General features: G+C 38.0%; 1 protein-coding gene across 2 annotated transcripts in view; it reads left to right on the top strand.

Annotated features, from left to right (window-relative positions):
- The window catches only part of ARHGAP26 (Rho GTPase activating protein 26), a 1,495,203-nt gene that overhangs the window by 924,950 nt on the left and 542,718 nt on the right, over positions 1-27,535 (top strand). For both annotated transcript variants that reach the window (XM_053717161.1, XM_053717160.1), the window contains exons 15-17: positions 4,981-5,068; positions 5,357-5,415; positions 10,472-10,577. In XM_053717161.1, the coding sequence (XP_053573136.1) occupies positions 4,981-5,068; positions 5,357-5,415; positions 10,472-10,577 (253 nt within the window). The remainder of the gene's footprint in view (positions 1-4,980; positions 5,069-5,356; positions 5,416-10,471; positions 10,578-27,535) is intronic.

Below are 27,535 nucleotides of genomic sequence, written 5' to 3'. Positions count from 1 at the left end.
TCAGGTTCCAGACAGACAACATAACCTCAGTGGCTTACATCAACCACCAGGGAGGAACTCAGAGTTCCATAGCCATGAAGGAGGTGACTCGGATTGTTCAGTGGATGGAAGCTCACAATTGCTGTCCATCTACCATCCACATTCCAGGAGTGGACAACTGGGAAGCGGATTTCCTGAGCACACAGACTTTTTGTCCCGGGGAGTGGGAACTCCATTCAGAGGTGTTTACCAGCTTAACCCTCAACTGGGGGGTGCCAGAGCTGGATCTGATGGCATCTCAGCAGAACGCCAAGCTTTCAAGGTACGGTTCAAGGTTAAGAGATTCACAGGCCGCTCTGATAGATGCTCTGGCTGTCCCTTGGGACTTCAGGCTGGCATACCCGTTTCCTTTGTTTGCTCTCCTTCCACGAATCATTGCTCGTATCAAACAGGAGAGAATATCGGTGATTCTAATAGCCCCTGTGTGGCTTCGCAGGATCTGGTATGCAGAGATTTCATCTCTCCCACCTTGGAGATTCCCTCTGAGGAAGGACCTTCTAATTCAGGATCCCTTCCTTCACCAAAACTCATTTCTCTAAAGCTGACTGCTTGGAAATTGAATGTTTAGTTCTGTCTAAGCGTTTTTTTTCAGTCATTGAGACCCTGATTCAGGCTCGCAAGGCTATTACTAGAAAGATTTACCATAAGATATGGTGTAAATATCTTTATTATTGTGAATCCAAAGGCTACTCTTGAAGTAGGATCAGGAATCCTAGGATTTTGTCTTTTCTCCAGAAAGGTCTGGGGAAGGGTTTGTCAGTCAGTACTCTGAAGGGTCAGATTTCTGCATTATCTATTTTGCTACACAAGCGTCTGGCGGACGTGCCAGATGTGCAATCTTTTTGTCAGGCCTTGATCAGAATCAGGCCTGTCTTTAAGTCTGTTGCTCCTCCTTGGAGCCTTAATCTTGTTCTTAAATTTTTGCAGCAGGCTCTGTTTGAGCCATTGCATTCCATAGATTTTAAGTTGTTATCTTGGAAAGTTTTGTTTCTTATTGCTATCTCTTCTGCTCAGAGAGTTTCAGAACTCTCGGCTTTGCAGCGTGATTCGCCTTATCTTATTTTTCATGCTGATAAGGTAGTTCTTCGTACGAAGTTAGGTTTTCTTCCTAAAGTGTTTTCAGATAGAAATATTAATCAGGAAATTGTTCTTCCTTCTCTATGCCCAAATCCTTCTTCTCATAACGAACATTTGTTGCACAACCTGGATGTTTCTCGTGCTCTAAAATTCTATCCACAGGCGATTTTCACCAGTCGTCTGCCCTGTTTGTTTGTTTCTCAGGAAAACGTAAAGGTCAGAAAGCTACTGCTACTTCTCTTTCTCTATGGTTGAGAAGTATAATTCGTTTTGCTTATGAGACTGATGGTCAGCAGCCTCCTGAGAGAATAACAGCTCATTCCACGTGGGCTGTTTCCTCTTCTTGGGCATTCAAAAATGAAGCTTCTGTGGAACAGATTTGCAAGGCTGCAACTTGGTCCTCTTTACGTACTTGTTCCAAATTTTATAAATTTGATATTTTTGCCTCGGCTGAGGCTTGTTTTGGGAGAAAGGTTCTTCAAGCGGTGGTGCCTTCTGTTTAGGGCTACCTGTCTTGTCTCTCCCTAGTCATCTCTGTCCTCTAGCTTGGGTATTGGTTCCCAACAGTAAGTGATGACGTTGTGGACTCACCATATCTTAGGAAAGAAAACAAAATTTATGCTTCCCTGATATATTTTTTTCCCCCCGGATATGGTGAGTTAACGACCCCGCCCTTTATTTTAAGTTATTATTTTTACTAAACCTCAGGCACCTCTACACCTTTGTGTTACTCCTTTTTCTCCATTACCCTTCGTTCGAATGACTGGGGTGTGTGGGAAGGGAAATGATACTTAACAGTTTGACTGTGGTGCTCTTTGCCTCCTCATGCTGGCCAGGAGTGATATTCCCAACAGTAAGTTATGACGTTGTGGACTCAACATATCCGGAAAGAAATACATTTATCAGGTAAGCATACATTTTGTTTTTTACTTATTCTTGCACACTTACTTGTGTGTTTTAAAGCAGTAAGAACTTGATTTGTGTACGTGTGTTTTAATTTCCAGTATGCAAAAAGACATCTTTCTATATATTATTATCATTTATTTGTAGAGAGCCAACAGATTTTGTAGCTCTATCTATCTATCTATCTATCTATCTATCCATGCTGAATATACTTTTTTTCTTCTTTTGCGCCTGTATAACTTGTCCCCTATTAGCAAATACTGCAGTCTGCAACATTTATTTCTAGTTAGTTTCAATTGAAACCCCTTTTGACTGCTTTTCTAGCACATATTTTATTTAAAAAAAAAAAATGCCACTTTAACCGAGTTAAGGGCAAACAACAGTTTTGTTCAGAGTCTTTAACTTCTTTGAACTGGTCCTGCTACATATGGGATTAAATGTGTTGCTTTGAGGAATGCACGCTTTCCTTGCCTCATAGTTGAACTACAGAGAGGTGTAGATATTGGCAGCTTAGCCTGCAAATAAGTTTGCTGGGGAATGGACAATATCTCTTTGCTCAGGAAGAGCTGGAAACAAAGTGAATTTAAGTGCATGTCTTCAGCTCAGAAAGGCTGCCCTTATGTGCTATAAAAAGCCTTGTGGCCTGGTTGTTATTTGAGACACGCTCAGTAATGTTACATAACATCTTAGTTTGAAGATAAACACAGTGCTGCTTACATTTAGTCTGATGATGGAAAATACTGACAGTTTTATTCTCCAGTATAATGCAGACTGGGTAGTTGGGATCTGTGCCACTACAGGACTTTAGATTGAGTTAATTGCAGGACAGACTCTTACCGTATAAGCAAAAAAGTATTTTGTAGAACAGTTCTCTAACCACCAATTCAGTGCTTGCTGGTTATAGTATTTTATTATTATTATTATTATTATTATTATTATTATTATTAATAATATATTTTATTTAGCTTTGCTCCACAAGACATCCGTTTTCTTGGTTTATCTGCTAACATGCCTCTATAACACACAATGATGAGCTAAATGTATATCGGAACTGAGAAATAAATATTTATATGAAATAAATAACATTTTAATCACTTGTTTTCATCCTTAACATATTCTGTCATTTTTTTTATTGTTTGTGTTGTTGTTATTGGTTGATTCATTATAAAAATGAAAGTCAGTCATTTGTATAACCATGTTTGTAACAATTTTATACATAGTCGTAAACACTCTTACCCTCTAGTGTTCTAGATGTATAATATTGTTTAAAACATTGCTACTATATAATTCCCAGGACATGTACACACTTCTGAGCCTACTCAGGTATGCTATTCCAACATGGGTACCAAGTAGGGTTGCAACCTCAGCCATGTTTTCCTGGACACTTACACCCCTGGACAGCACATGAATAGTGACCTTGGACAGCTCTATTCATGTTCCTCCCTGTACGCCCTGCCGCGTGTGTAACTATAAGTGTCCAGGAAACCATGGCCGAGGTGGCAACCCTAGTACCAAGAGAACAAACTAGTTTTGATAATAGAATTAGATTAAAATCACAGAATCAGTCAAGTTTAATTTTCACTTTTATTTCCCTTTAATTATGAGGAATTGAGAAACTATAGATAAAAGGTAAATATATACGTAAGTAAAGAAAATATTATGGCACCTAAAAGCAAACTAGAATATGACAATTTTTTGAGCCAAAAAAGCCATGGCTCCTAGAATTTAATCTTTGACTCCTATTTCATTTGAATAATTCTTCATATATCTACATACAAAAATGATTGCTCTCTTCCTTGACCTATTGAAAACACTTTTTGACTTATGTTGACTGGTGTAGCTCAGTGTTTCTTAACTCCAGCCCTCAAGTACCCCTAACATGTCATATCTTAAAGGGACAGTCTACTCCAAATGTTTTATTGTTTAAAAAGATAGATAACACCTTTACTACCCATTCCCCAGCTTTGCACGATCAACATTATATTAATATACTTTATAACCTTTAAATAACCTTTAAAACTCCTAAATATCTGCCTGTTTTTAAGCACCTGCAGGCCGCCTTTATCTATGTGCATTTTATTAGATTTTCACAGCCAGACAGTGCTAGTTAATGTGTGTCATATAAATAACACTGTGCTCCTGTGGAGTTACGAATGAGTCAGCACTGATTGTCTAAAATGTAAGCTTGTAAATAACACTGAGATAAGGGGCAGTTTGCAGAGGCTTAGATACAAGGTAATCACAGAGGTAAAAAGTATATTAATATAACTGTGTTGGTTATGCAAAACTGGGGAATGGTTAATAAAGGGATTATCTATCTTTTTAAACAATAAACATTCTGGAGTAGACTGTCCCTTTAAAGGGACAATATACACACATTTTCATATAACTGCATGTAATAGACACTACTATAAAGAAGAATAAGCACAAATACTGATCTAAAAAATCCAGTTTAAAACTTTCCTAAAAGCTTCCAGTTTAGCTCTGTAGATGAGGTTAGGCTGGGACACCCACTGAAATGGTCTGGGAAAACTGGAAGAGCAGAAACCCCCCCCTCTCCTGCATATGAAACAACAGATGAGACAAAAAGGTGCCAGCAGTAGTCTGTAAACGAATGTGTACATCTGACACTTTGGAGCCTAGTTAGGAGTCTGAATATTAAAAAAAAAAATAAGCAAAACTATATATTGTTAAAAAAACAGTCCCAAATGGGCTATATAAATGGATCATCTACAAAACCTTTAGGCAAATAAAAAATCTAGTGTTCTAATGTCCCTTTAATCACAGAGTAGACTTTTGCTACTATAGCCTTTGTGTTATATTTATCAGCTATTCCTGGTAGTAGTTTCTAACTAAATTAATGTCATTTACTTTTTAATTATGATACAAAGGTAACATTTTCAATATGTTTTAAAAAAGTTTTAGTATTTTCAGTTTTCATAATTTTTTTTTTTTCTTCAGATCCAAAAATATCATCAGAAACTGAAGCCGAAATTGCAGCTGAATGGGAGATAAAGACCATCACAAGTGCATTAAAGACATACTTGAGGTGCAGTATGCTACGTTGTGTTTATTAGGTGGTTTATAAAATAATAGTGTTTACTGTGGGGGATAGATAGTATCAATTATATGCACTATTTTATTTATAATGCATTGTGAAAGACTTCCCTTGATTTCTTAATCTTAGTGGTGTTTTTCAAGCAAAGAATAAGCAGTACTTAAGACATTTGTGAGGGAAAACGAAGAAGAGGTTATTTGCTTCTGAATAGTTTAAACCACAGTTTTCCTCAGTGACTGGGCATGGTACTGTGGTTTATTGTGTGCTTTTATATTGCAGGATGCTTCCAGGGCCCCTCATGACATACCAGTTTCAAAGAAGCTTCATCAAAGCTGCGAGTAAGTGGTTCCACACAGTGACCTTTTTATTTATAGTTATTTATTTATTTTTGGATAAGGTCTTTCTGAACTGCATTTTGTCTGACAAAACTGCAATGAGCTGTGGTGGTAATTCTGATGCTGTGAATGTGACATTCCTGTCAGTAGGGGCACAGTACTGTGTAATAAAAATGGTGAGCATAAAGATTAAGGTAAAATATCATATAAATGACAAACTACAGCTACAGGGTTTTAGTTAGATTTATCTGTGACTCCTCACTTTCTATACATTACTGTACATTACACATATGATCATAACCAGTAATATTGTGTATCATTGTAGTTCTGTACATTACACATATGATCATAGCCAGTAATACTGTGTAGTAGTGTAGTTCTGTACATTACACATATGATCATAGCCAGTAATACTGCGTAGTATTGTAGTTCTGTACATTACACATATGATCATAACCAGCAATACTGCGTAGAATTGTAGTTCTGTACATTACACATATGATCATAGCCAGTAATGATACGTAGAATTGTAGTTCTGTACATTACACATATGATCATAGCCAGTAATGATACGTAGCATTGTAGTTCTGTACATTACACATATGATCATAACCAGTAATGATGCGTAGCATTGTAGTTCTGTACATTACACATCTGATCATAACCTGTAATGATGCGTAGCATTGTAGTTCTGTACATTACACATATGATCATAACCAGTAATACTGCGTAGCATTGTAGTTCTGTACATAACACATATGATCATAACCAGTAATGATGAGTAGCATTGTAGTTCTGTACATTACACATATGATCATAACCAGTAATGATGCGTAGCATTGTAGTTCTGTACATTACACATATGGTCAAAACCAGTAATACTGCGTAACATTGTAGTTCTGTACATTACACATATGATCATAACCAGTAATACTGCGTAACATTGTAGTTCTGTACATTACACATATGATCATAACCAGTAATACTGTGTATCATTGTAGTTCTGTACATTACACATATGATCATAACCAGTAATGATGCGTAAGCATTGTAGTTCTGTACATTACTCATATGATGATAACCAGTAATTCTGCGTAGCATTGTAGTTCTGTACATTACACATATGATGATAACCAGTAATACTGCGTAGCATTGTAGTTCTGTACATTACACATATGATCATAACCAGTAATACTGTGTATCATTGTAGTTCTGTACATTACACATATGATCATAACCAGTAATGATGCGTAAGCATTGTAGTTCTGTACATTACACATATGATGATAACCAGTAATACTGCGTAGCATTGTAGTTCTGTACATTACACATATGATGATAACCAGTAATACTGCGTAGCATTGTAGTTCTGTACATTACACATATGATCATAACCAGTAATACTGCGTAGCATTGTAGTTCTGTACATTACACATATGATGATAACCAGTAATACTGCGTAGCATTGTAGTTCTGTACATTACACATATGATCATAACCAGTAATACTGCGTAGCATTGTAGTTCTGTACATTACACATATGATCATAACCAGTAATACTGCGTAGCATTGTAGTTCTGTACATTACACATATGATCATAACCAGTAATACTGTGTATCATTGTAGTTCTGTACATTACACATATGATCATAACCAGTAATGCTGCGTAGCATTGTAGTTATGTACATTACACATATGATCATAACCAGTAATACTGCGTAGCATTGTAGTTCTGTACATTACACATATGATCATAACCAGTTATATTGCATAGCATTGTAGTTCTGTACATTACACATATGATCATAACCAGTAATACTGCGTAACATTGTAGTTCTGTACATTACACATATGATCATAACCAGTAATGCTGCGTAGCATTGTAGTTCTGTACATTACACATATGATCATAACCAGTAATACTGCGTAGCATTGTAGTTCTGTACATTACACATATGATCATAACCAGTAATGCTGCGTAGCATTGTAGTTCTGTACATTACACATATGATCATAACCAGTAATACTGCGTAGCATTGTAGTTCTGTACATTACACATATGATCATAACCGGTAATACTGCGTAGCATTGTAGTTCTGTACATTACACATATGATGATAACCGGTAATACTGCTATACAGAGGGTTAACCTAACTTTACCTTACTGTGAAAATTAAGTAAAGGTCACACTAGTGATCAAATAATTAACCCTGCACTTAACGCCAATGTAAAAGCTCTTATTTTATATGGAACAAATGTCAATATGTTGCACACAGTTTGTCATGTTAAGGGGTGGGGAATTGTGAATACATTATGGTGAAATCTTAGATCAATAGACTTAAGATCAATTGCTTTTGACTTTTGTGCATAATTTAAAGGGACAGGGAATGCACTATTTTTCTTATGTGATTCAAATAGATCATACAGTTTTAAACAACTTTCTAATTTACTTCTATTATCAAATGTGCTTCATTCTTTTGGCATCCTTTGATGAAGGAGGAGCAATGCACTGCTTTGAGCTTGCTCAGCACATCTGGTGAGCCAATGACAAGACATATATGTACAGCCACAAACCACTAGCTCCCAGTAGTACATTGCTGCTCCTGGGCCTACCTAGGTATGCTTTTTGACAAAGGGTACCAAGATAACGAAGTAAATTAGATAATAGAAGTAAATTGGAAAGTTGTTTAAAATTGTATGCTCTATTTGAGTCATGAATTTTGAATTTAGTGTTCCTTTAATACCTTTATTTAACGGGATTAGTGCGTAATATTGCTGTGGGATATGTCTTATAGTGTCTTTACCTTATTTACAGCTATGTAAAACATTCCTCTATAGATAGCTTCTGAGAACTCAGAAGTTAAAATTAAGTTAGAGGGTACCATTAAAAAAAAAAAAATACACTTGTTCTCCCATAAGAACATACCTAGGCTCATTTATATGGCAGCAGTGTTTGTAACAATGTTATTCGAGTGCTGAAGACACGAGCAAGTTCCTAGAGCCTAGTTTCAACAAAGGATGCCGGAAGAAACATTTGATCACAGAAGTGAATTGGAAAGTTTATTTTTGACCCCCATATCACATTAAGCGAGTGTACATAGTAAGCGTAGGCCTTTGTTGCCAACGTACATTGTAAAAAAAAAAAATGGTGGTAATATTTTTAATTTAAACTAGAATTGGTGACATTATTGATTTTTTTTTTTTAGATGAAGTGTGAGATTGATACTTCATTAGGTGGCTGAATTGCTCGCTGGGCCAAAACAATTTTGCTTTTCAAATGAAAGCATATCCCTAATAAGTTATATTTTGTAACCTTGCCTTTTTCTACATAGGAGATGCACAGGTATTAAGGAATTTGAAGTAATATGATTCAAAAATAGCATTGTTCTATTTTTTGTAATTACATTGAGATATAAATGAACTTCAGTTTAGGCTTGAACACACAAATTCAGGTTTAAAAAAACTTTGCATTGTCAATTTTAGAGCAAGCAGATCTACATAAATGGAAACATATGCGTGTCTTAATAAAATATCTTGGTAAAATAACCCACACAAGTCCTAACTGCTGGCTAAAATTCATATAATTTCATATTAGAGCTCCACATTTTGCCACCACTTAGTCGTTGTATCTGGTGATGTGAATAGCACTGTCACAAATTACCTTTTACACAAATCTGTACTATAAACAAATCTGTTTTCCTTTTATAAATTGTGTGTCGTCTTTTGGCTGACTAGAATTGTTCATCTTGCTGCCAGTAGTGCAATGCTGCTTCTTCAGCAAAGGATAACAAAATAATGAAGCAAATTTGATAATGGAAGTAACTTGGAAAGTTGTTTAAAATTGTTTGTTCTATCCAAATCATGAAAGAAAATTTGGTGGTTTCCTGTCCCTTTAAATACACAGAACTGCTTCTTCGTGGTGATTGTTATACCCTGTTCTCATACAGTAAGTTTTGTGAGAGCAGTGTGTAATGTTACATTTTGACATAAGTTGCTGCATCCCAGGTTGACAGGTTCTCCTGCAATCTTGATGAATAACTAAGTTTTCCCTCGCTAATTAATCTTCCAGTATTGGGTATGATGGAGAGAGAGATTTTGTATCTGAAGTAGTCATTAATTAGTTAACATTAGCAAGGCTGCCTTACTTGTGGGTTCAAACCATTGTTATGTGCATTTCCTGGAGAACAACAGGTAATGGTTTTAAAGGGCAAAACCCATCTATCTTCAATACAAAAATGAACATGAAGGAACAATATCCCATACATTTAATAATCTGCAGTAGGTATAACAAGTGATTTGGAACACACATTTTATAGTACATTGTCACTTTAAAGCAGGGATGGGGAACCTTGGCCCTCCAAATGTTGCAGAACTACATTTCCCATGATGCTCAACTGGACTGCAGAGGGCCCTAAGCATCATGGGTAATGTAGTTCTGAAACATCAGGAGTCCCACAGTTCCCCATCCCTGCTTTTAATAGACAATAAACACAAATTGCAAGCTGCATTGTAATGTAGCTTCATGTAAGAAAATGATTTTGCGATGAATAATTGAGCTTTATTTTGATAAATAAGTATATTATTTTATGTGTTTTCTTTTCACCACTTTCCCAGTCACCCAGAACAAAAGGAATCCTGCTAGCCAATCACAGACTGAAACAAAGTTATATGATTTCAGCATGAATTGTTCTTTTGCACATGTGCAGTGGAAGAAAGAATAGCCCTGACCTCTTATCCTCCTTCAAGTTTAGCACTGGTGCAGCCTAGTTAATATTAATTTCAAACAGATATTTAGACAATCATAAATGCCCAATCTAATCATTTCTAATCTTCATCTAATATATATATATATATATATATATATATATATATATATATATATATATATATATATATATATATATATATATATAGCAGAAGTTTCAGATGTATTTGCAGAAAAAAATAATATATACTGCAGTAATATTATACGTTTTAGTAGTGAAATATTGCATGTGTTTTTAAAGTTTGATTTTAATGGTCCTTTAAGATTAATGCAGACCACTTTTTTTTAAAAAGAACTGGAAAGCCAGGAGTCAAGAATCAAAGACATCCACTGTCTAATTCACCGTCTACCAGAGAAAAACAGGCAGATGTTGCACTTATTGATGACGCATCTTGCAAGGTAAGTTTTATGTAGTGGCTATGAACCACATGTTTCATCATGCAAGCTATGTCATTGTTTCTTTTTTCATTCATAAGGTGGTGAGAATCTATAAGCCATAGCATATTGGATTAAACCCCTCTCCACCAGAAGGCAGGAAAAAAATCACCAAACACTAAGACCTTTAATTCACCCCACTTCCTGAATCCCAACAGTCTTAATTTTTGCTTTCACGGGGGAGTTGAAATGTGAGGTGCTTAGATTCTTCGTTGAAGGGGGTTCTCAAAATGCTTTTATTCCGTCATCCCCCTCAGAGTACTGAACTTGTTTTGTGTTATTTTACCATTTTATGTGTAATTTACCTTGTGGGGAGGGTTTATAGCTAGTCTTTAATCAGCTTATTAGCCGTTTCCCACATTATTTACATTCTGTGTGTTACTGTGCATATATAGGATTCACATGTATCCAATAATCTCTTATTACTTGTGCATACTCCTGAATATTTGTGCAAATCTTTTCCTGTCATATTTGTGTGTGCTTCTGGGTTCTACCTTATTTGCAGATTATTTAGCAGGCTAGAACTTTTCCCTCTCCTAGTGCTCCTTCTGACACTTTGGAAGGGATCTGTGTATTTTTTAACATCTCAGAGTAATTGTATGCTTTGCACACTTGTGTCTGTCTATCCTCTTGTGCAATGGTTGTGCAGACAATATTGCCAACTCATACCATTTTAGGGTTAGTGTCCATCTCCTTTGAGTACTTCTCAGGGAGGTAAAACAGGTTTCTCTCCAGATTTCAAGGATTATCTGCATTCTACTGTTATAGAGGTGTTGAGGACTTTGCCATCTCCATGTACCAGCAATCATCAATTGCCGGAGAGTAATATGTCTGTAGTGACAGATACTTCTCCTGGACTGTTTGAAAAGACAAGAGTATCTCAAATTTCTAGCGTGTTAGATACTTCTGATTTTTAATTTTTAGATTGAGAAATTGCATCTGTTGGAAAGGATTCATCCTTGGAACAGGATTCAGAATCTCCCTCCTTTATCTCTACATTGTAACATTTACAGTCCCTTTTGTAAGAGGTTTTTCTGACTATGGGTGTCCAGAAGTCTTTTTCCTCCCAAGCACTCAAACAATTGGATTTATTGTTTAACCTGACTACTAAACCAGCTGTAGTTTTCCCAGTGCCAGACACCATTTTGAAGGTGGTCTTCAAGGAATGGAACAATCGTTACATTACGTTTATCCCTTCTCCAAAGTTTAAAAGGGATGTTCCCAATAACAGTCAATAAGAGTTTTGGAATAGATTCCCAAAGTAGATGGTGCCATTTCTACACTGGCAGAGAGATCCACCATTCCTTTGGAGGACAGAACATCCTCCATGGACCCCATGGACAGGAAATTGGAAAGGCTTTTCTATCATAGGCATTTTTGCAGATAGTTTTTATTTCAGCCTGCGAGGAGTGTTGCCTATGTGGCTGGCCCAGTTTCACTTTGGTGTGATTTCTTGTCGAAAATTTTATCGAAGAGGTCTCTTTGGATTAGATTCAGGACTGGTTAAAGCTAATCAATGTAGCAAAATCCTTTTATTGTAAAGACATTATGGACATTATTCAGTTGAATGCTAAGAATGCTGCATTGGCAGTACTAACCAGGAGAGCATTACGGTTGAAATCTTTGCCTGTGGATACTGTATCAAAGAGTAGACTGTTACATCTTCCCTTTATGGGAAAATGCTCTTTGGTCCAGAATTGGACTGAATTATTTCTACCTTTAAAGGTGGTAAGGAAGTTTTCATTCATTTTTATACTCCAGAAACCAAAAAGCCTCCCCATTGTCTACTCAAATGTCGGTTTCTTCCAATTTCTTATCGAAGCCAGTAGGAAGCCTTGGAAGAAATCTAAATAGCCAAATAAATTGTCCACTTCCTCTAATTTAGCATTAAGGTCTGGCCCCTGATCCAGATATTTCTCTGGTAGGGGGAAGAATGAGCCTGTTTCCCCAGGTCTGGTGCAGATCTGTTCAGGATCCCTAGGTACTCAGTGTAGTATCACAGGGTTACAGAATGTCTTTTTTTTGCATCAAGCCACCTTGAGGATGGTTCCTTCCATCTCATGTTCCCAAGAATCCCTTTTCTTCACTATTTCCAAGATCTGGAATGTATGGGAGGGATCGTCCCATTTCCTTTCTTATGACATGGTGAGTCCACGGTATCATCAATTACTGTTGGGAATATCACTCCTGGCCAGCTGGAGGAGGCAAAGAGCACTACAGCAAAGCTGTTCAGTATCACTTCCCTTCCCCCAACCCCCAGTCATTCTCTTTGCCTTATGTGCAAGGAGGAGGTGAATGTTTAGGTGTCTGTTAAAGATTCTTCTATCAATATTTTATTATTTTGGAAGCCTGAGCTGGCTTCCTCTGATCTTCCCTCTCAACTGGGTTTAGCTGTATTCCATGTTAGTCTCTTCAGTAGGGCTGTGGTGGCTTTAAAGCAGTTAGGAACTTGTGGGTTGGTCCTCACTGCATTTTCCTGACAATATTTGCTGCCCTTCTACAGTATGCCAGAGTAGGCTTATTCTGTTGATCTTTTCTTCACAGGACTCTGTGAGGAGCGGCTTCCTCTCATTCCTGATGCTGTCTCCCTGTCAGACAGACAAGGGTGCAGGTAAGAGCCTTTTTTATTTCTTATAGAGGAATTACCCAGGCACTTAAAAGGATCTTATTGCTGCACCTTATAATGGGACAAGACTCTTCCTGAGGCAGGGTTTTTTTGGCAGGCTGTCAGGGCACTACATGGCAGGACTTAGTCCTAGTGAGAGAGTTTTTATTTAAACTTTGGTGGCTCAGCAGACACCGGCAGTTGGGGTCTTCTGTTTATGTTATACTAATAGGTCATATTGCGGACACTTACTGCCAGATTACGAGTTTTGTCGTATGGCTGCGTTAGCCTCAGAAAAGTGAGCGTTGAGCAAATTTAGCTCCACTTCTCACTGTAATACCAGCGTTGCTTAAGTCAGCGGTGAGCTGGCTGAACGTGCTCGTGCACGATTTCCCCATAGGAAACAATGGGGCTGAGCTGGCTGTAAAAACCTAACACCTGCAAAAAAGCAGGGTCCAGCTTTTAACGCAGCCCGATTGTTTCCTATGGGAAAATAAAAAATATGTCTACACCTAACACCCTAACATGAACCCCGAGTCTAAACACCCCTAATCTTACACTTATTAACCCCTAATCTGCCGCCCCCGACATCGTCGCCACCTACATTATATTTTTAACCCATAATCTTCCATTCCGGACACCGCCGCCACCTACATTATGCTTATGAACCCCTAATCTGTTGCCCCCAACATCGCCAAACCCTACATTATATTTATTAACCCCTAATCTGCCGCCCCCAACGTCGCCGCAACCTAACTACACTTATTAACGACTGTAAAATTGAATAAAAGCGCTACAAAAAGCTTGTATGTCAAAAACAATATAAATATTTATTAACCAAATGCACAATACACACATTCACATTCATACAGTGGATCCCACACAAAGCAGTATTATAAAGTACTGGCCAAAAAGTTATTATCTGGTGCACCAGGGGAAATAGACCAAAACCAGTCCGTTTAAAACTTGCAGGTATTTGTAATCCAATAAGTGCAGCGTTAATGCAAGAAATGGATGCAGTTATACAGTCCCCGGTGTATAAAGACCAGTTACTTCAGACTTGAACCCCCAGAGTTACTGAGTCGATTGGTGCTTAAAAGGCATAGCATAGGAGGAGCAATAGAAACACCTGGAAGAAGCTCCATGCTGCACTGACTGAAGGAGCGAAACGAGCGTTTGGACTCGTCGTGCTTGGCAGCCCTTACAGCAGATCCCCTGCTCATCGTGACTTACCCCTGATGTCTGGACACTCCATGAACAAGGCAGCTAGGAGGAGCGACCGCGTGAACAAATACAGGTAGAATATGTTATACGCATCTGTACACCGAATATTACTGTCTTAAAAGAATACAGCACCTGTGAATAAAGACGCGTGTTTCTATTGCTCCTCCTAATTTTACAGTCGTGCTGGATTTACCTAGACTTTTGGGAATTTCTTATTGTGAAATCCCCACTTCCTTTTCTATGTTGTTTTCATATGTATCTTTCTAGGAAGCAACTGTTCTCTAGCTAATTACTTATTAGTGTGCAACTCTCACTTTTTGTGTTTCTTTTGTTTACACTTATTAACCCCTAATCTGCCGACCGGACATCGTCGCTACTTTAATAAATGTATTAACCCCTAAACCGCCGCAACCCGCCTCACAAACACTAGTTAATTTTTATTAACCCCTAATCTGCCTGACCTAACATCGCCGACACCTACTTACATTTATTAACCCCTAATCTGCAACCCCCAACGTTGCCGCTACTATAATAAAGTTATTAACCCCTAAACCTAAGTCTAACCCTAACACCCCCCTAATTTAAATATAATTTAAATACATCTAAATAAAATAACTACAATTAAATAAATTATTCCTATTTAAAACTAAATACTTACCTGTAAAATAAACCATAAAATAGCTACAATATAACTAATAATTACATTGTACCTATCTCAGGGTTTATTTTTATTTTACTGGCAACTTTGTATTTATTTTAGCTAGGTAGAATAGTTATTAAATAGTTATTAACTATTTAATAACTACCTAGCTAAAATAAGTACAAAATTACCTGTAAAATAAATCCTAACCTAAGTTACAATTACACCTAACACTACACTATCATTAAATAAATTACCTAAACTACCTACAATTAATTACAATTAAATACAATAAACTAAATTACGAAAAAAAATAAACACTAAATTACAGAAAATAAAAAAAATTACAAGAAGTTTAAACTAATTACACCTAATCTAATCCCCCTAATAAAATAAAAAAGCCCGCCAAAATAATAAAATTCCCTACCCTACACTAAATTACAAATAGCCCTTAAAAGGGCCTTTTGTGGAGTATTGCCCCAAAGTAACCAGCTGTTTTACCAGCCCTTAAAAGGGCTTTTTGCGGGGCATTGCCCCAAAGTAATCGGCTCTTTTACCTGTAAAAAAAAGAAATACAATACCCCCCCCAACATTACAACCCACCACCCACACACCCCTACTCTAAAACCCACCCGATCCCCCCTTAAAAAAACCTAACACTACCCCATTGAAGATCACCTACCTTGAGCCGTCTTCACCCAGCCGGGCACCACTGGTCATCCGATGGGGCAGAAGAGGACATCCGGACCGGCAGAAGTCTTCATCCTATCCGGGCAGAAGAGGACATCCGGACCGGAAGACATCTTCATCCAAGCGGCATCTTCTATCTTCATCCATCCGACGAGGATAGGCTCCATCTTGAAGACCTCCGGCGCGGAACATCCTTCTCGGCCGACGACTACCCGACGAATGGCTGGTCCTTTAAATGACGTCATCCAAGATGGCACCCCTCGAATTCTGATTGGCTGATAGGATTCTATCACCCAAATCGGACTTAACAGAGCTGTTAAATAGCTCCTCCCTTCCCTCCCACTCCAGTCATTCTCTTTGCCTACATTAGTGATAGGAAGAGATAAAGTGAGGTGTTAGATTAGATTCTAAAATCAAGAGTTTATTATTTTTAAAGTAGTGCCAGAGTGTGCTACTTTGTCCTGGGGTGTAGCTGTAGTCCATATCAGTCTCTTCAGTAGAGCTTTCGGTGGCTTTAAAGCAATGGAATCTTGTGGAACATAATTCTCACTGCGCCTCCCATACATGGTTTGCTGCCCTGCTTATAAAAGTCTGAGGGAAGACAATATACTCAGTACTTTTTCTGTTCCACAGGCCAATGTGAGGAAGAGGACCTCGCAAGTCAGGTGGTCTGCCCTCCTGCCGGGCAGATTTCTGAGGTAAGTGCTAAATTCTTTTTTTCTGGTAAAGGATATGCTGCAGAGGAGAGCATACACTGGAAAATGTAGCACCCTAAATACTCTACATTGGACACTAGATAACTCTGGCCCTAAGGGTGACAGTTTATCTGGCAGGACATGCAGGCACTGGAGGACACGGGGAAATGGCTCGGTTTTTTTGTTATAAACTAGCATGTTTGCAGCTCCCAAGGGCTTATTTTATTTTTCAGCCGTCTGGGAGGATTCTCCTTACACATTAAGGGTTATGTAGGGTACGTGCAATGCTAGTTCCGTTGACTTATTTAGGTTAGTAGCCAGTGTCTGTTAGAATTGTACTTTCATTTGTAAAGATGTGGCTGCTGGTTTCTTTTTTCCGCCCAGGAGTTTGTCTGGAGACGCCCATGATGGGCGGGGCTAAGTTACGCGCCATTGTTGCGCATTCCTCGTCTCCTTCCCGGGTAGCTAGAGTGACAGTTTCTCTGGGCACCGGAAACCTTCTCTGCTGCGTTGTGTTTATGCAGCAGAGAAGTTTCTATCTTTACAGGAATGTCTTTATGCTTTTCTTTGCCGCAAAATAGTTAAAGTGAATTCATCAAATGGGTAATATATCCCAAACTTCTTAGATTTTTACCTTTTAATAATATAATGATAAGCACCGTTCCTCCGCCCACCATAGTCCTCAATTGACTGACAGATGATGAATCTGCAATCCACTAATCGTCGTTTCCCCCCCCCCCCCCCCGGGACATGACGTTTGTCCAAAGGGGCTGAACAAACAACGATTAACTATCATGTTTATAGAAAGTTTTTGTGTTCCAAATGCATAATTTTAGGGTCAAAATTTATATCCATATCTGTTCTCATATCTGGATTGTCTGCATCAATATAGGTACCTATCTCTGCTGCTACCAGTATGTCTGGAAAAAGTATAAAAACCTGATCATAGTTCTAATGCCCCCCCAATGTATAGATAATGGACTTAAAGGGACATGAAACCCAACATTTTTATTTCATTATTTAGGTAGAACATACAATTTTAAACAACTTTCTAGTTTACTTCTATTATCAAATTTGTTTCATTATCTTGGTATCATTTGCTGAAGGAGCAGCAATGCACTACTGATTTCTGACTGAACACATGGTGAGCCAATGACAATCAGTATATATATTCAGCCACCAATCAGCTGCTAGAACCTAGGTTATTTGCTACTCCTAAGCTTATCTAGATAAACCTTTCAGCAAAGGATAAAAAAGAGAAGGAAGCAAACTAAATAATATAAGTAAATTGGAAAGTTGTATGCTCTCTCTAAATTGTGAATGTCTAACTATGACTTTACTGTATTTTCTTACTTTCCAATTATACTGTAAACACAATTACTTTCTAAACATATACTGAGTGATACAGTATTGCAAATTTCTCGCTCATGAGGAAATATAATAAATACAAAAGATAGTATTTCACAGCGCCAGAGTAAGACTATACAAGCTCCTCCTATAGGCGAGATCTCTTAACCAGATCTCAAAGGGAAACTAAAAATATGCAAGAAGAGGAGCACTAAAAAAGCTAGAGTAGCTAAGAAAGCTGAAGATAGGACATATACGGGTTAAAAAAGTTTAATTGTCGTAACATTAAAAGTTAAAAAAGTTAACAAAGTTTATTCAACACAAAATGATTAACAATGATTAGCAATGTGTATTCGACACAACATAGCATATGTGCATAGTATCTTTCCAAAGAAGTGTACAAAAGTAATTCTTAAAATTACTAAACTAATAAAGTGCGGTATCTGATTAAAATACAACAGTGTCTAACAGATAATCTGCGTGTTGTACAAGTGTGTATAAAATAATCATGTACTACCCAATACAAAAATTGCTTTGGAACTAAATATATGACTAGAATAGCAACAAAAGTGTCCACATAGTCCAAATGAATCCAAGAAAATATGAACAAAGTTCCTTTAATGTGCCAGTAGAACAAATGTACCAAAGATAAAAAAATCCGAAAAATAGTGTTCCAAAAGTATATCCAAATATATCCAAAAAGTGTACTATAATGTACCTACAGTCTATCCAACAAAAAGTTAAAAATTAAAAAATAAATGTTCAAAAAATTAAAATAGGTGTACACCAAAAAGTAATAAAAAGGTTATACGTGGAAAAAGATGCAATTAAAAAAAAAAATATATATATATATAGTTAAGAAGTGGAACAGCACATCCAGACCGGACCGGGTACACATCCCATGACCCATAACCAGGCTCATCTTTGGTTGCTATCGCACTCACATAAAGCTACATCCACTTGCAGGGTCACAGGCAGTTAACCCAGGGCCTGCCTGGGTGCAGGAACCAAAGGATGAATTACAGAAACAAACACTGTTACACACATAAAAAAGTCCAGCACTCGCTCACAAGGTCACAGCTAAGAATAAAAGCAAAACTGGAAGAGTTAGTTACCGCATTTGACCAAATGGGACACGCTCAGGCACCACGTCAAGGTCTCTTCCTAGTGCCTGAGTCCCTAATACAGCCACACAACTGCAGCCACACACACAAATGCAGGCTAATAAACAAAATAAACAAAGACTTTTTATATATATATATATATATATATATATATATATAATATATGTATATATATATATATATGCATGAAAATTAGAGGAAAAAGTATATTTATATCCAATAGTGCGTTTTACAAAAGATGTTAATCTCTATGGAATTATTCTTCTAGAGGAGTCAATCCTCGATATAGTGTGTAATGGTAGACGATCTCCTATAAAAGATAAATAACAGTGCAATAAAGCAAACAATATTCGTAAGGATAAGTATTATGCTTACCGAGATAAGAACCCGAGCCGTTAAACCAGATATATCTACGCGTTTCGGTCTTAAACAAGACCATTTTCAAGAGCTGCTGTTGCAATTCTGAATGCGGGGAGCGTATTGCTTTCCGCATTCAGCGAAGTCTGTCGGACATGATCCGCAATGTCGGATCATGTCCGACAGGCCTTTTATAAATAGGCCCCTAAGTATTGGCCTTTGTGTGTGAGAGAGATTAGAAAAACAGGTCAGATTTTCCAAGTAGGCTCAGCACATTTAAAGAGTCAAGCTCTTGAGAACAATTGATTGTGGTTTCAGTGAGCAAGATCAGCTATTTCAAATACAAACAATAAACCTAATGGGGAAGTTTCCCTTGAATGTAATAGTTTACTTTGCTGGCACAACATGTAACTGGAAACCCATTAAAGGGAAACATATTTTACAAGAGTGTGTATATATTTATATATATATATATATATATATATATATATATATATATATATATATATATATATATATATATGTGTATATATATATATATATATATATATATCATGTTCACCATGCTGGATCCTACACAAAGAACTACAGTTTGGCTAACTGCCTATTGTGAATGATTCCCTGAAATATAATAAGTATCGGTATCGTCAAATAAATTTACAAATACATTTTTGGCAATACAATCATGCTTTATCCACGTTTCGTTAAGTAATGTATCCAGCGCAGCTGCTTTAATCCAAATTTTGCCAAGTCTTATTAGAATTTATAGGCCAATCAAAGCTTCTATGACATCACAGATATTTTGTTATTAAATCAGAAAATGTTGATAGAAATCGTAATTTGAAAACTATCTTGTATAAGTTCCTGTTATAAGTTGTTTTATTTAGGGAACCATTAATTTCACATAGTAAGAACGTACATAATGACTGAGTATTTATATAGGTATTAGCACTAAAATGTTATGTTGTGTCTCTTAAAATGTATTTGTGAATCTTTAAAATATACCTATGAATGATCAGTTTTTAGATATAATGTGCCCTTTGCTTGTTTAGTGAAGTTATACTGTCTGTATTATTGTTTTAGAGCTATTGTTAAATAATTAGGGAGACAGAATCTTGTAAATCTACAGAGCCAAGCACACCATCTGGATGTATTCAGTTAGCATAAGAAAACCATATTTTATGCGTCTCTTAACCATATATGATTGTTTTTTTTTTTTGTTTTTTTTTAAAGTTACAGGATTGATGGTTACATCTTAACCATTTTTAAAACTTTATTAATTATCAAATCTGTTTTTATTGAAGTTGTTACTTTTGGATGCCCTTTGCAGGAGTTTTTGTTTTAATTCCAGTAATTAAAATATTTGCCAGTCCTTTATAAAAACTCAGTATTTGTAAGAGACATCAACCATCCCTGTCTCCACAAGCTGTAAAAATAAAGGCTGGCTGAAAATAAAATAAAAGTACAAATGAACAAATGAACTAACTTTTTTTTTTTGTATTTCCAGCTAATTATCCTGTATTTAGTTACATCTAGCACAGTGTTTTTACTCAACATAACACATGGAACCATGGGTTTCAGCTGGAAGCAATCACATTGTCTGAATGGGTCATTAAAAAGAGATTATGTAATTAGGGAATTTTCTCTTTAAAGCCCGTAGATCTAAAACTATTGATTTTTTTTTATCAATTTAATCTTTTAATGGTAGAAGTGTCCAAACTCATAAACAGACTAGGATGTTAGAATCATTATGCTTGTAGTTTGCTTTAAGTAAATACATTTAATTAATTCACATTTGTTAAAACAGAAAGATCCTGAAATTACATCTTATGTTCAGCCCTCATGGACAATATTTGATCAATGAACCTTAATGGCTCAAACACAAAGTCCCTCTCACGAACCTTAACACTTTGTTCCTCCTTTTTAGGATACAACCAGTGAGCCAGTTAGGAGAGGCATTTTCATGTAATCAACCATCACCGTACTTGTCCTCAAGAACTGTCATGTGTTACTGCTCCTGGGAAAGACTATTTCTGTGTCTTCAGGGGAACACCAGAAAGAATAAGAGGGTTAGAGAAGGTGGGGTACCAGGTGAATAGAAGGCTTACTTGGTGGCGGGAAAGTCACCTCCTAAGCGTATATAAGCTCATTCTACAACATCATTTGCAACTTCCTGGACTTTCAAAAATGATGTATCTTTGGAGCAGTTTTGCAAATCTGCAACAAACTCGTTTTTGCTTCTTCACAAACAGCTTTGGCAGGAAAGTCCTTCAGGCCACAGTATCTAACATATAGGAACTTCCAGAAAATTGGTCCATCCATTCCGTAACATGGATATCTGCTTGGGTATTAATCCCACATGTTATAGAGCTATAGTGACTATCATCATTTTATGAAAGAAAGCATAATTTATGCTTACTTGATGATAAATTATTTTCTTTCAGAATGATAATAGTCTATGTGCCCCGGCTGTTTACATTTTTTGGATGACTGTTTTAATTTGCACCTCTATAGACCCTATTTTGTCTTTCCTACCTATATGTTTTTTTTTTTTTTAATAACATTTTTTATTGAGGTAATTAAAAAATTACAAGTTAACAGGATACATGTCCAGATACATAACAAGCTTGATGAATACATCTTAACCATTCTCTTATAGAAAGTAGTTTTGGTCTAAAGCCCTAAGATTGTAATATTACAATAATAAGTGCTCTGTCTACTAGATATATATAAATAGAGGTTTTAACCAGAGGTAATAACAAGATCACCAGTAAGAGTGTAGTTTCTAGCGAGGGTTATAGTAGTATGTCTGAAGTGTAGATCATAAGATGCAAAATATATAGAGTAGAGAGTAATAGGAAGGCTTTGTATGTGGAAGAGATGGGTAACCGGGACATATAATAAAAAAAAACTCTTTTTATGACCTTAGACTTAATGAGGATAAAGAGGATCTCCATATCACTATGGAAATCACAAAGTACTTTATCAGTTTTAAATAAATTGAAATAATATGGGGGTTAGTATGTAGGTTTTATTTGGGGGAAGGGAAATTCAGCGGGCCAGAGCCGCTCTAAATGAGGGAAGGGGGGTGGAAGGCAGAGTCTGTTAGGGTGAGAAGCTGGAAGGGCTTTTAAATCTCTAGAAATATTAAGTATAAAGCGTGGGGAGGAATCTCCTGAAGAAATTGGGTATAGAGGGATAAACTGACATATGGTATTGATGCTCAGGCCGGTGTAGGATACATAATATTTATATAAATAGGGAAGCGTGGCAAAACATTATTGAGGTTATTTGGGTCTTTTAAGCTAGTATCCACCGTTTAAACACACGCTTGTAATCTTGTAATAAGATAAGACCTCAACACAAAATATATAACTGTAAATGAGGCAAACTAAGATGTTTTGCTATGAGACATCTATGTAATCTATATGGACATTTTAAATATAGAGGTTAGTTTAACTTGTAAAACATGTCTAAGAACAAATATCAGATTTGCATATGATAAGCGTTAAAGTGGAATGGTTGTCCGTGTAAAGTAAATGAAGAACTGTAGTGAGGGGCCCAATATTAGCTTATACAGACCTCATTAGGTTACTCATATAGGAAGGACTCATAATAATGCAAAGTGGAAGACAAAACTGTGAGCATATCCCAAAGTTCTCTCCTCAACTACTGGATATAGACTTTTAGTAACATAGTAAACAGTTAACATGTAAATTAAAAAATTGTAAGGAGAACACCTCTGCGAAAACTTAAAATAGAGATAGCAAAGGTGGATTGATTAGCAACAGAACTGATTGTCTGAACATATTTTCAACTAGACATATGTGAGTAGGGTGCCAAATAAAATCTCAAATCTACAGTTGTCATACTACTGGCCTCTCAGGTTAATAATGAACATATTATCTTTAAAGGTAACAGAAATAAACTGATATCAGGTCTCAGCTATAGTATAATGAGTTGGAGATACCTGCCCCACGTTAAATGCAGTAAAAATAGTGAAGTATAATCTCAAACTGAGAAATGCAATTGACTAGAAATAAAACATAACAATGCTTTTAGTTTATCCCCATTTTCTTAGTCCAAGTGACCATGAGATGGGGTAAATGATTGGATAGAGTCACCCTACTCCTGCCTTATAAAACTTAATTCTCAGAAGGGTGGTACACTTTGATGGCTGCAAAGCTGGGAAGTCGCCAGGGGCTAACTGGGTCACATGGGGCCTTTAGTGTGCTCGATAGGTTTCTGAGCGTAAGTAGCTGCCCAATTGTATCTACCATTTTCCAGGGCCACATACCTATGAGGAGTCCACGCTCGCACAGTAAAGCTGTGGTCAATAATTCCGGGATCCACTCACCGGCAGACAGAACAGGTTTCATCCGAAAGGCTGAAGATCCAGGTGTTCCCACTGCCGCATAGGATAGATGTACACCCGATACCTGCTTGGGCCATGAGGGACACATACCAAACAGGTTTGTCTCTCTTATCACTGCTGCAGGTGAGGTGCGTGTCGTGGATGCTATAAGAGAGGTTCCCTCATTGTCTCCTACATTTTCATGGGGTTGCAAGAGGGGAAGTGTGCGGTGTGGCTCCTCATTCTTTAAGTTGTGAAGACTGTGCGGTAGTAGCTGTTGTGGCTCCCGGTCAGAGTCAGGCGCTGTGAGAGCTTCAGAGAAGTCTGCCCACAAATTCTGACTGGAAGCTTCCGGGATAGGGCAGCTAAGAATGGACTTTAAAGTGAGAATAAAATCAGCCTGGTAACAATCAATGCGAGAGCTGAGCTCTGTCAAAGCGCTTATAAGATCAATGTCTTCTAAGAGAGATGTTGTCGCTGAATATGCAGTGATATATGAGCCGCAATGGTCACTCCAGTATAAGTTACGTGCCTGTTCCCATTGTAAGTTGCAGATTGAAGGTAAATAGAATTATAGAACTCCTTATCCTCATTGCCTAGGAAGCGGGGATGATAAAGTAGCTCCTGAAACACTTCCCGTGTTAAAGAGATGGTAAGTTAAACATGGAGAATGGCATCCATCTTTGTGTAACAGTCCACCACATGGCTCTTATATTGGTCTAAATGTAGTCTTGCCGACTAAGTTTTAGTTCCAGATGGCTACCAAAATTTTGAGGAGAACTTGATAGTACTCTTGTCTGAGAGAGATTCTGGTGAATAGCGGTAATCTCGATACATTAGTCAAAATTCTAAACGATCTTCAGGAGCTCCACTGAGATGCGTCCTTCCATTGCTGTAGTTGGCTCCGCCCCTCCTCCTACCTATATGTTTTTTATTATCTGCTCGGCTATACATTAAACTCAATAGGGATGGGAAGTGGGAGAGAATTTAAGCCTTTGTGGGTTATTGGCCGCCTCCTAGTGGCGGGAATTATATCCCACATGTTATGGAGCCCTATGGACTATCTTCATTCCAAAAGAAAATAATTTATCAGGTAAGCATAAATTTATGTTTTTTTTCCTAAATGGAAAGAGTTCACAGCTGCACTCATTACTTTTAGGAATTTAGAACCTGGCCACCAGGAGGAGGCAAAGGCACCCCAGACAAAGGCTTAAATACTCCTCCCACTTCCCTCATCCCCCAGTCATTCTTTGCCTTTTGTCCCATGAGGTTGACAGAGAAGTGTCAGAGGTTTTCGATAGTCAATTATGGAGGGTAGTACTCTTCGGCATGGGAACAGAGTTTTAAGTAGTCTTGTCAGCCTCTCAGTGAGAGCATGGATGTAAGTTAGAGTCCGGAGATGCAGAGAGAGTCTTTCTGCGAAACCATCCAGACTCATATTAACAGCTCCACAAGCAATCAGCGTTGACGAGTTTCGCTGCCTGCTTTTTTCTCTCAAGTCCATGGCAGAGGCGACACTACTATCTGTCACACTGGAAGGGCTGTGTTCCTGTTCCATGGCGTAGATTCCGGTACGATAGTTTCATTTTATGTTCATCATGGATGTATTGTAATTTTAGCTGTTTATCCGAGAGGGGCTACAACCTTTCGGGGATAACTTTAACATAGGGTCTCAGTGAGGCTCCTTTTTGTATCTAGGAATCATGGGTTAATATCTCCTGAGGGGGATTATTGTATAGGGGAGTTTATAATCATGTTTGTTATGTGATTCTGTCTGCTACTGTGTAGTGTTGCTTCGGCTCATGGCTATTTTGGAACATAACGGCCTATGTCTAGTGACCCAGCCTTTTCGGTCGGGCGCACTTTTGCATGGACTGCACGGTTTACTGTGTTGTTTTCCTGACCGCGTGGCGATGGAGAAATCCTGGTCTGCTGGTGTCTGGTTCTCTGGAGGCGGCAGTGTCCCAGTTATGGAGGATTCTTGGAGACGGATGTCTCTGATTCAGACTCTACTTCTTGCGAAGAATATGAATTGACCTGGGTGATACATGCCCATCAGTTATTTTCCGAATGCCATTTAAGAGTGCTCTGTTCCTCGGGATCGGGTAATTGGGTGCCCACTGAGCCATCCATTTCTGGGGATTCTATTTCTCATGAGACGAGTTCCCTACCATCAACTCTTACTATGCATGCAGGTAACCAAAACGCTACTTATCCTTTCTAGGGAGTGTGGCCTGTTCCCACCGGAGGTTATGACATGGTTCCGCATGGCCATATCTGTGGCGCTGGCGCATCTGCACCACCCGGAAGTGTGCTTACGATATTGTCCGTGTTTCGTTAACAGTGGCTCGTCAGGCGTGGGATCGCCTGGTCCATGTCAGCCTTCTGGGGGAGCGAGAGCCCCTGAGGCCTCAGGGGGTCAACCTTCGGGGCCGATGTTTCCTTTTGTCCCGGCGGAGGTATATTGCGCCTTTTGTTATAGACTTGCATGCCTTCGTGTCCTACTAAGGCACGTTTTTGGCGTTGCTGGAGGATCCCACTCTTTACGGGTCTGGGGATTCTCAGTCTTACTTTTCGACTGGCTTGCATACATAGACATAATGGGATGAAGTAATTTTCTTATAGTCTTTGTTATTTGTGTATCCTTTTCCAGTTCTGAGCTTGGAAGTCTCGGACCCCTGTTGGGCTGGTCCTGCGGGTCTGTCCGTACTTCCTGGGCGATAACCTACGGGTTGCCTTGTCTTTTATTTTCATCCGGTGAGGATGATTTTTATTTGTTTTAAAGCTCATGTTGTGGTGTGATGTTTCCTTTGGGAACTTTCCTCTCTGGAATTGATACTCACAATTTTGTTCGCTCTGTTTACAAAAGTCTGTCTGACTGTTCTTTATCCCACCTTCATTGGGGGAGACTCTATGTGGCCTTGACAGTGCTGAACCCTTAATTTCAGGCTGGTCCTGACTGGGTACAAATCCTTCTGCCTTTGAGGCCTAGTTCAGACACGTGGCACCTTTTTATGTCCGTTTGGTCTGGTAAGGGCACCCAGTGATCACAATATGATTGTGTGATTGTCTTGTTTTACAAGCTTCAACTAGCATCCTGAGAGAACTTGAGGGTCCGTGGTTGCTTCGGGTCATGGGGGATTGGTTCAGTCCTCATTCGTCTTTCAATCTAGTGGGCCGGGACTCCGTTGAGATCCACGGCAACATGCTCAGTCGTTTCCAAATTTTTCGGGGAACTAGAGTGTTTCATCACGTTGTGGGTTGGAGGCTTGGAGGATTAAGGTCCTTCATACTGTCGTTCTTACGGTTTTGCCTTTCATGGTCTCTTTGGAAGTGTCCTTTTAGGACTTATTCCTTGTAGAGGTTCTCTTCCTTTGGGTCGAGACTTTCTAGACTTCGTCCGTTTTTTGTGGCGGCTTTGGCAGCTTAATTAGGAAGTGTAGGCCGTGAGGCTCTATCTTCCTTCGGGAGTTAGTTGTCTCCATATCATGGGCGATAGGAGGTGTTGTCTCTTTTCTCTTGTGATGTATCTTAATTTATATTAATATTAATTTATCATTTCAAGTATTCAAAAAATCACCTCCTCCTCTTTTGGGCAATTTAATAATCCAATTTAATCTTAAATTCTGGGACAAAATCCATCATCTTCCACCAGTAGCTTCCTATATTTCCCTAACCATACTCTATAGGGCCTATTGTTAGCACTCTCTGATACACATCTAACCAAATGGCATGCTTGTGAAATTACTACAATTAAATATTTGTTCAGTAGTAATACTGTTGTTTCATTTGATCAAATTTCAAATAAAGTTTTGCCCATCTCTCCCCTTACATTGTAAGTTCATCTGGTTTAAAAACTTCCTGGGGTTTCACCCACCTTTCACTT

Source organism: Bombina bombina, chromosome 6, assembly GCF_027579735.1.
Source record: "Bombina bombina isolate aBomBom1 chromosome 6, aBomBom1.pri, whole genome shotgun sequence".
NCBI lineage: Eukaryota > Metazoa > Chordata > Amphibia > Anura > Bombinatoridae > Bombina > Bombina bombina.
The sequence above is the reverse complement of the archived record's forward strand: the minus strand, read 5'-3'. Positions and strand labels throughout refer to the sequence as shown.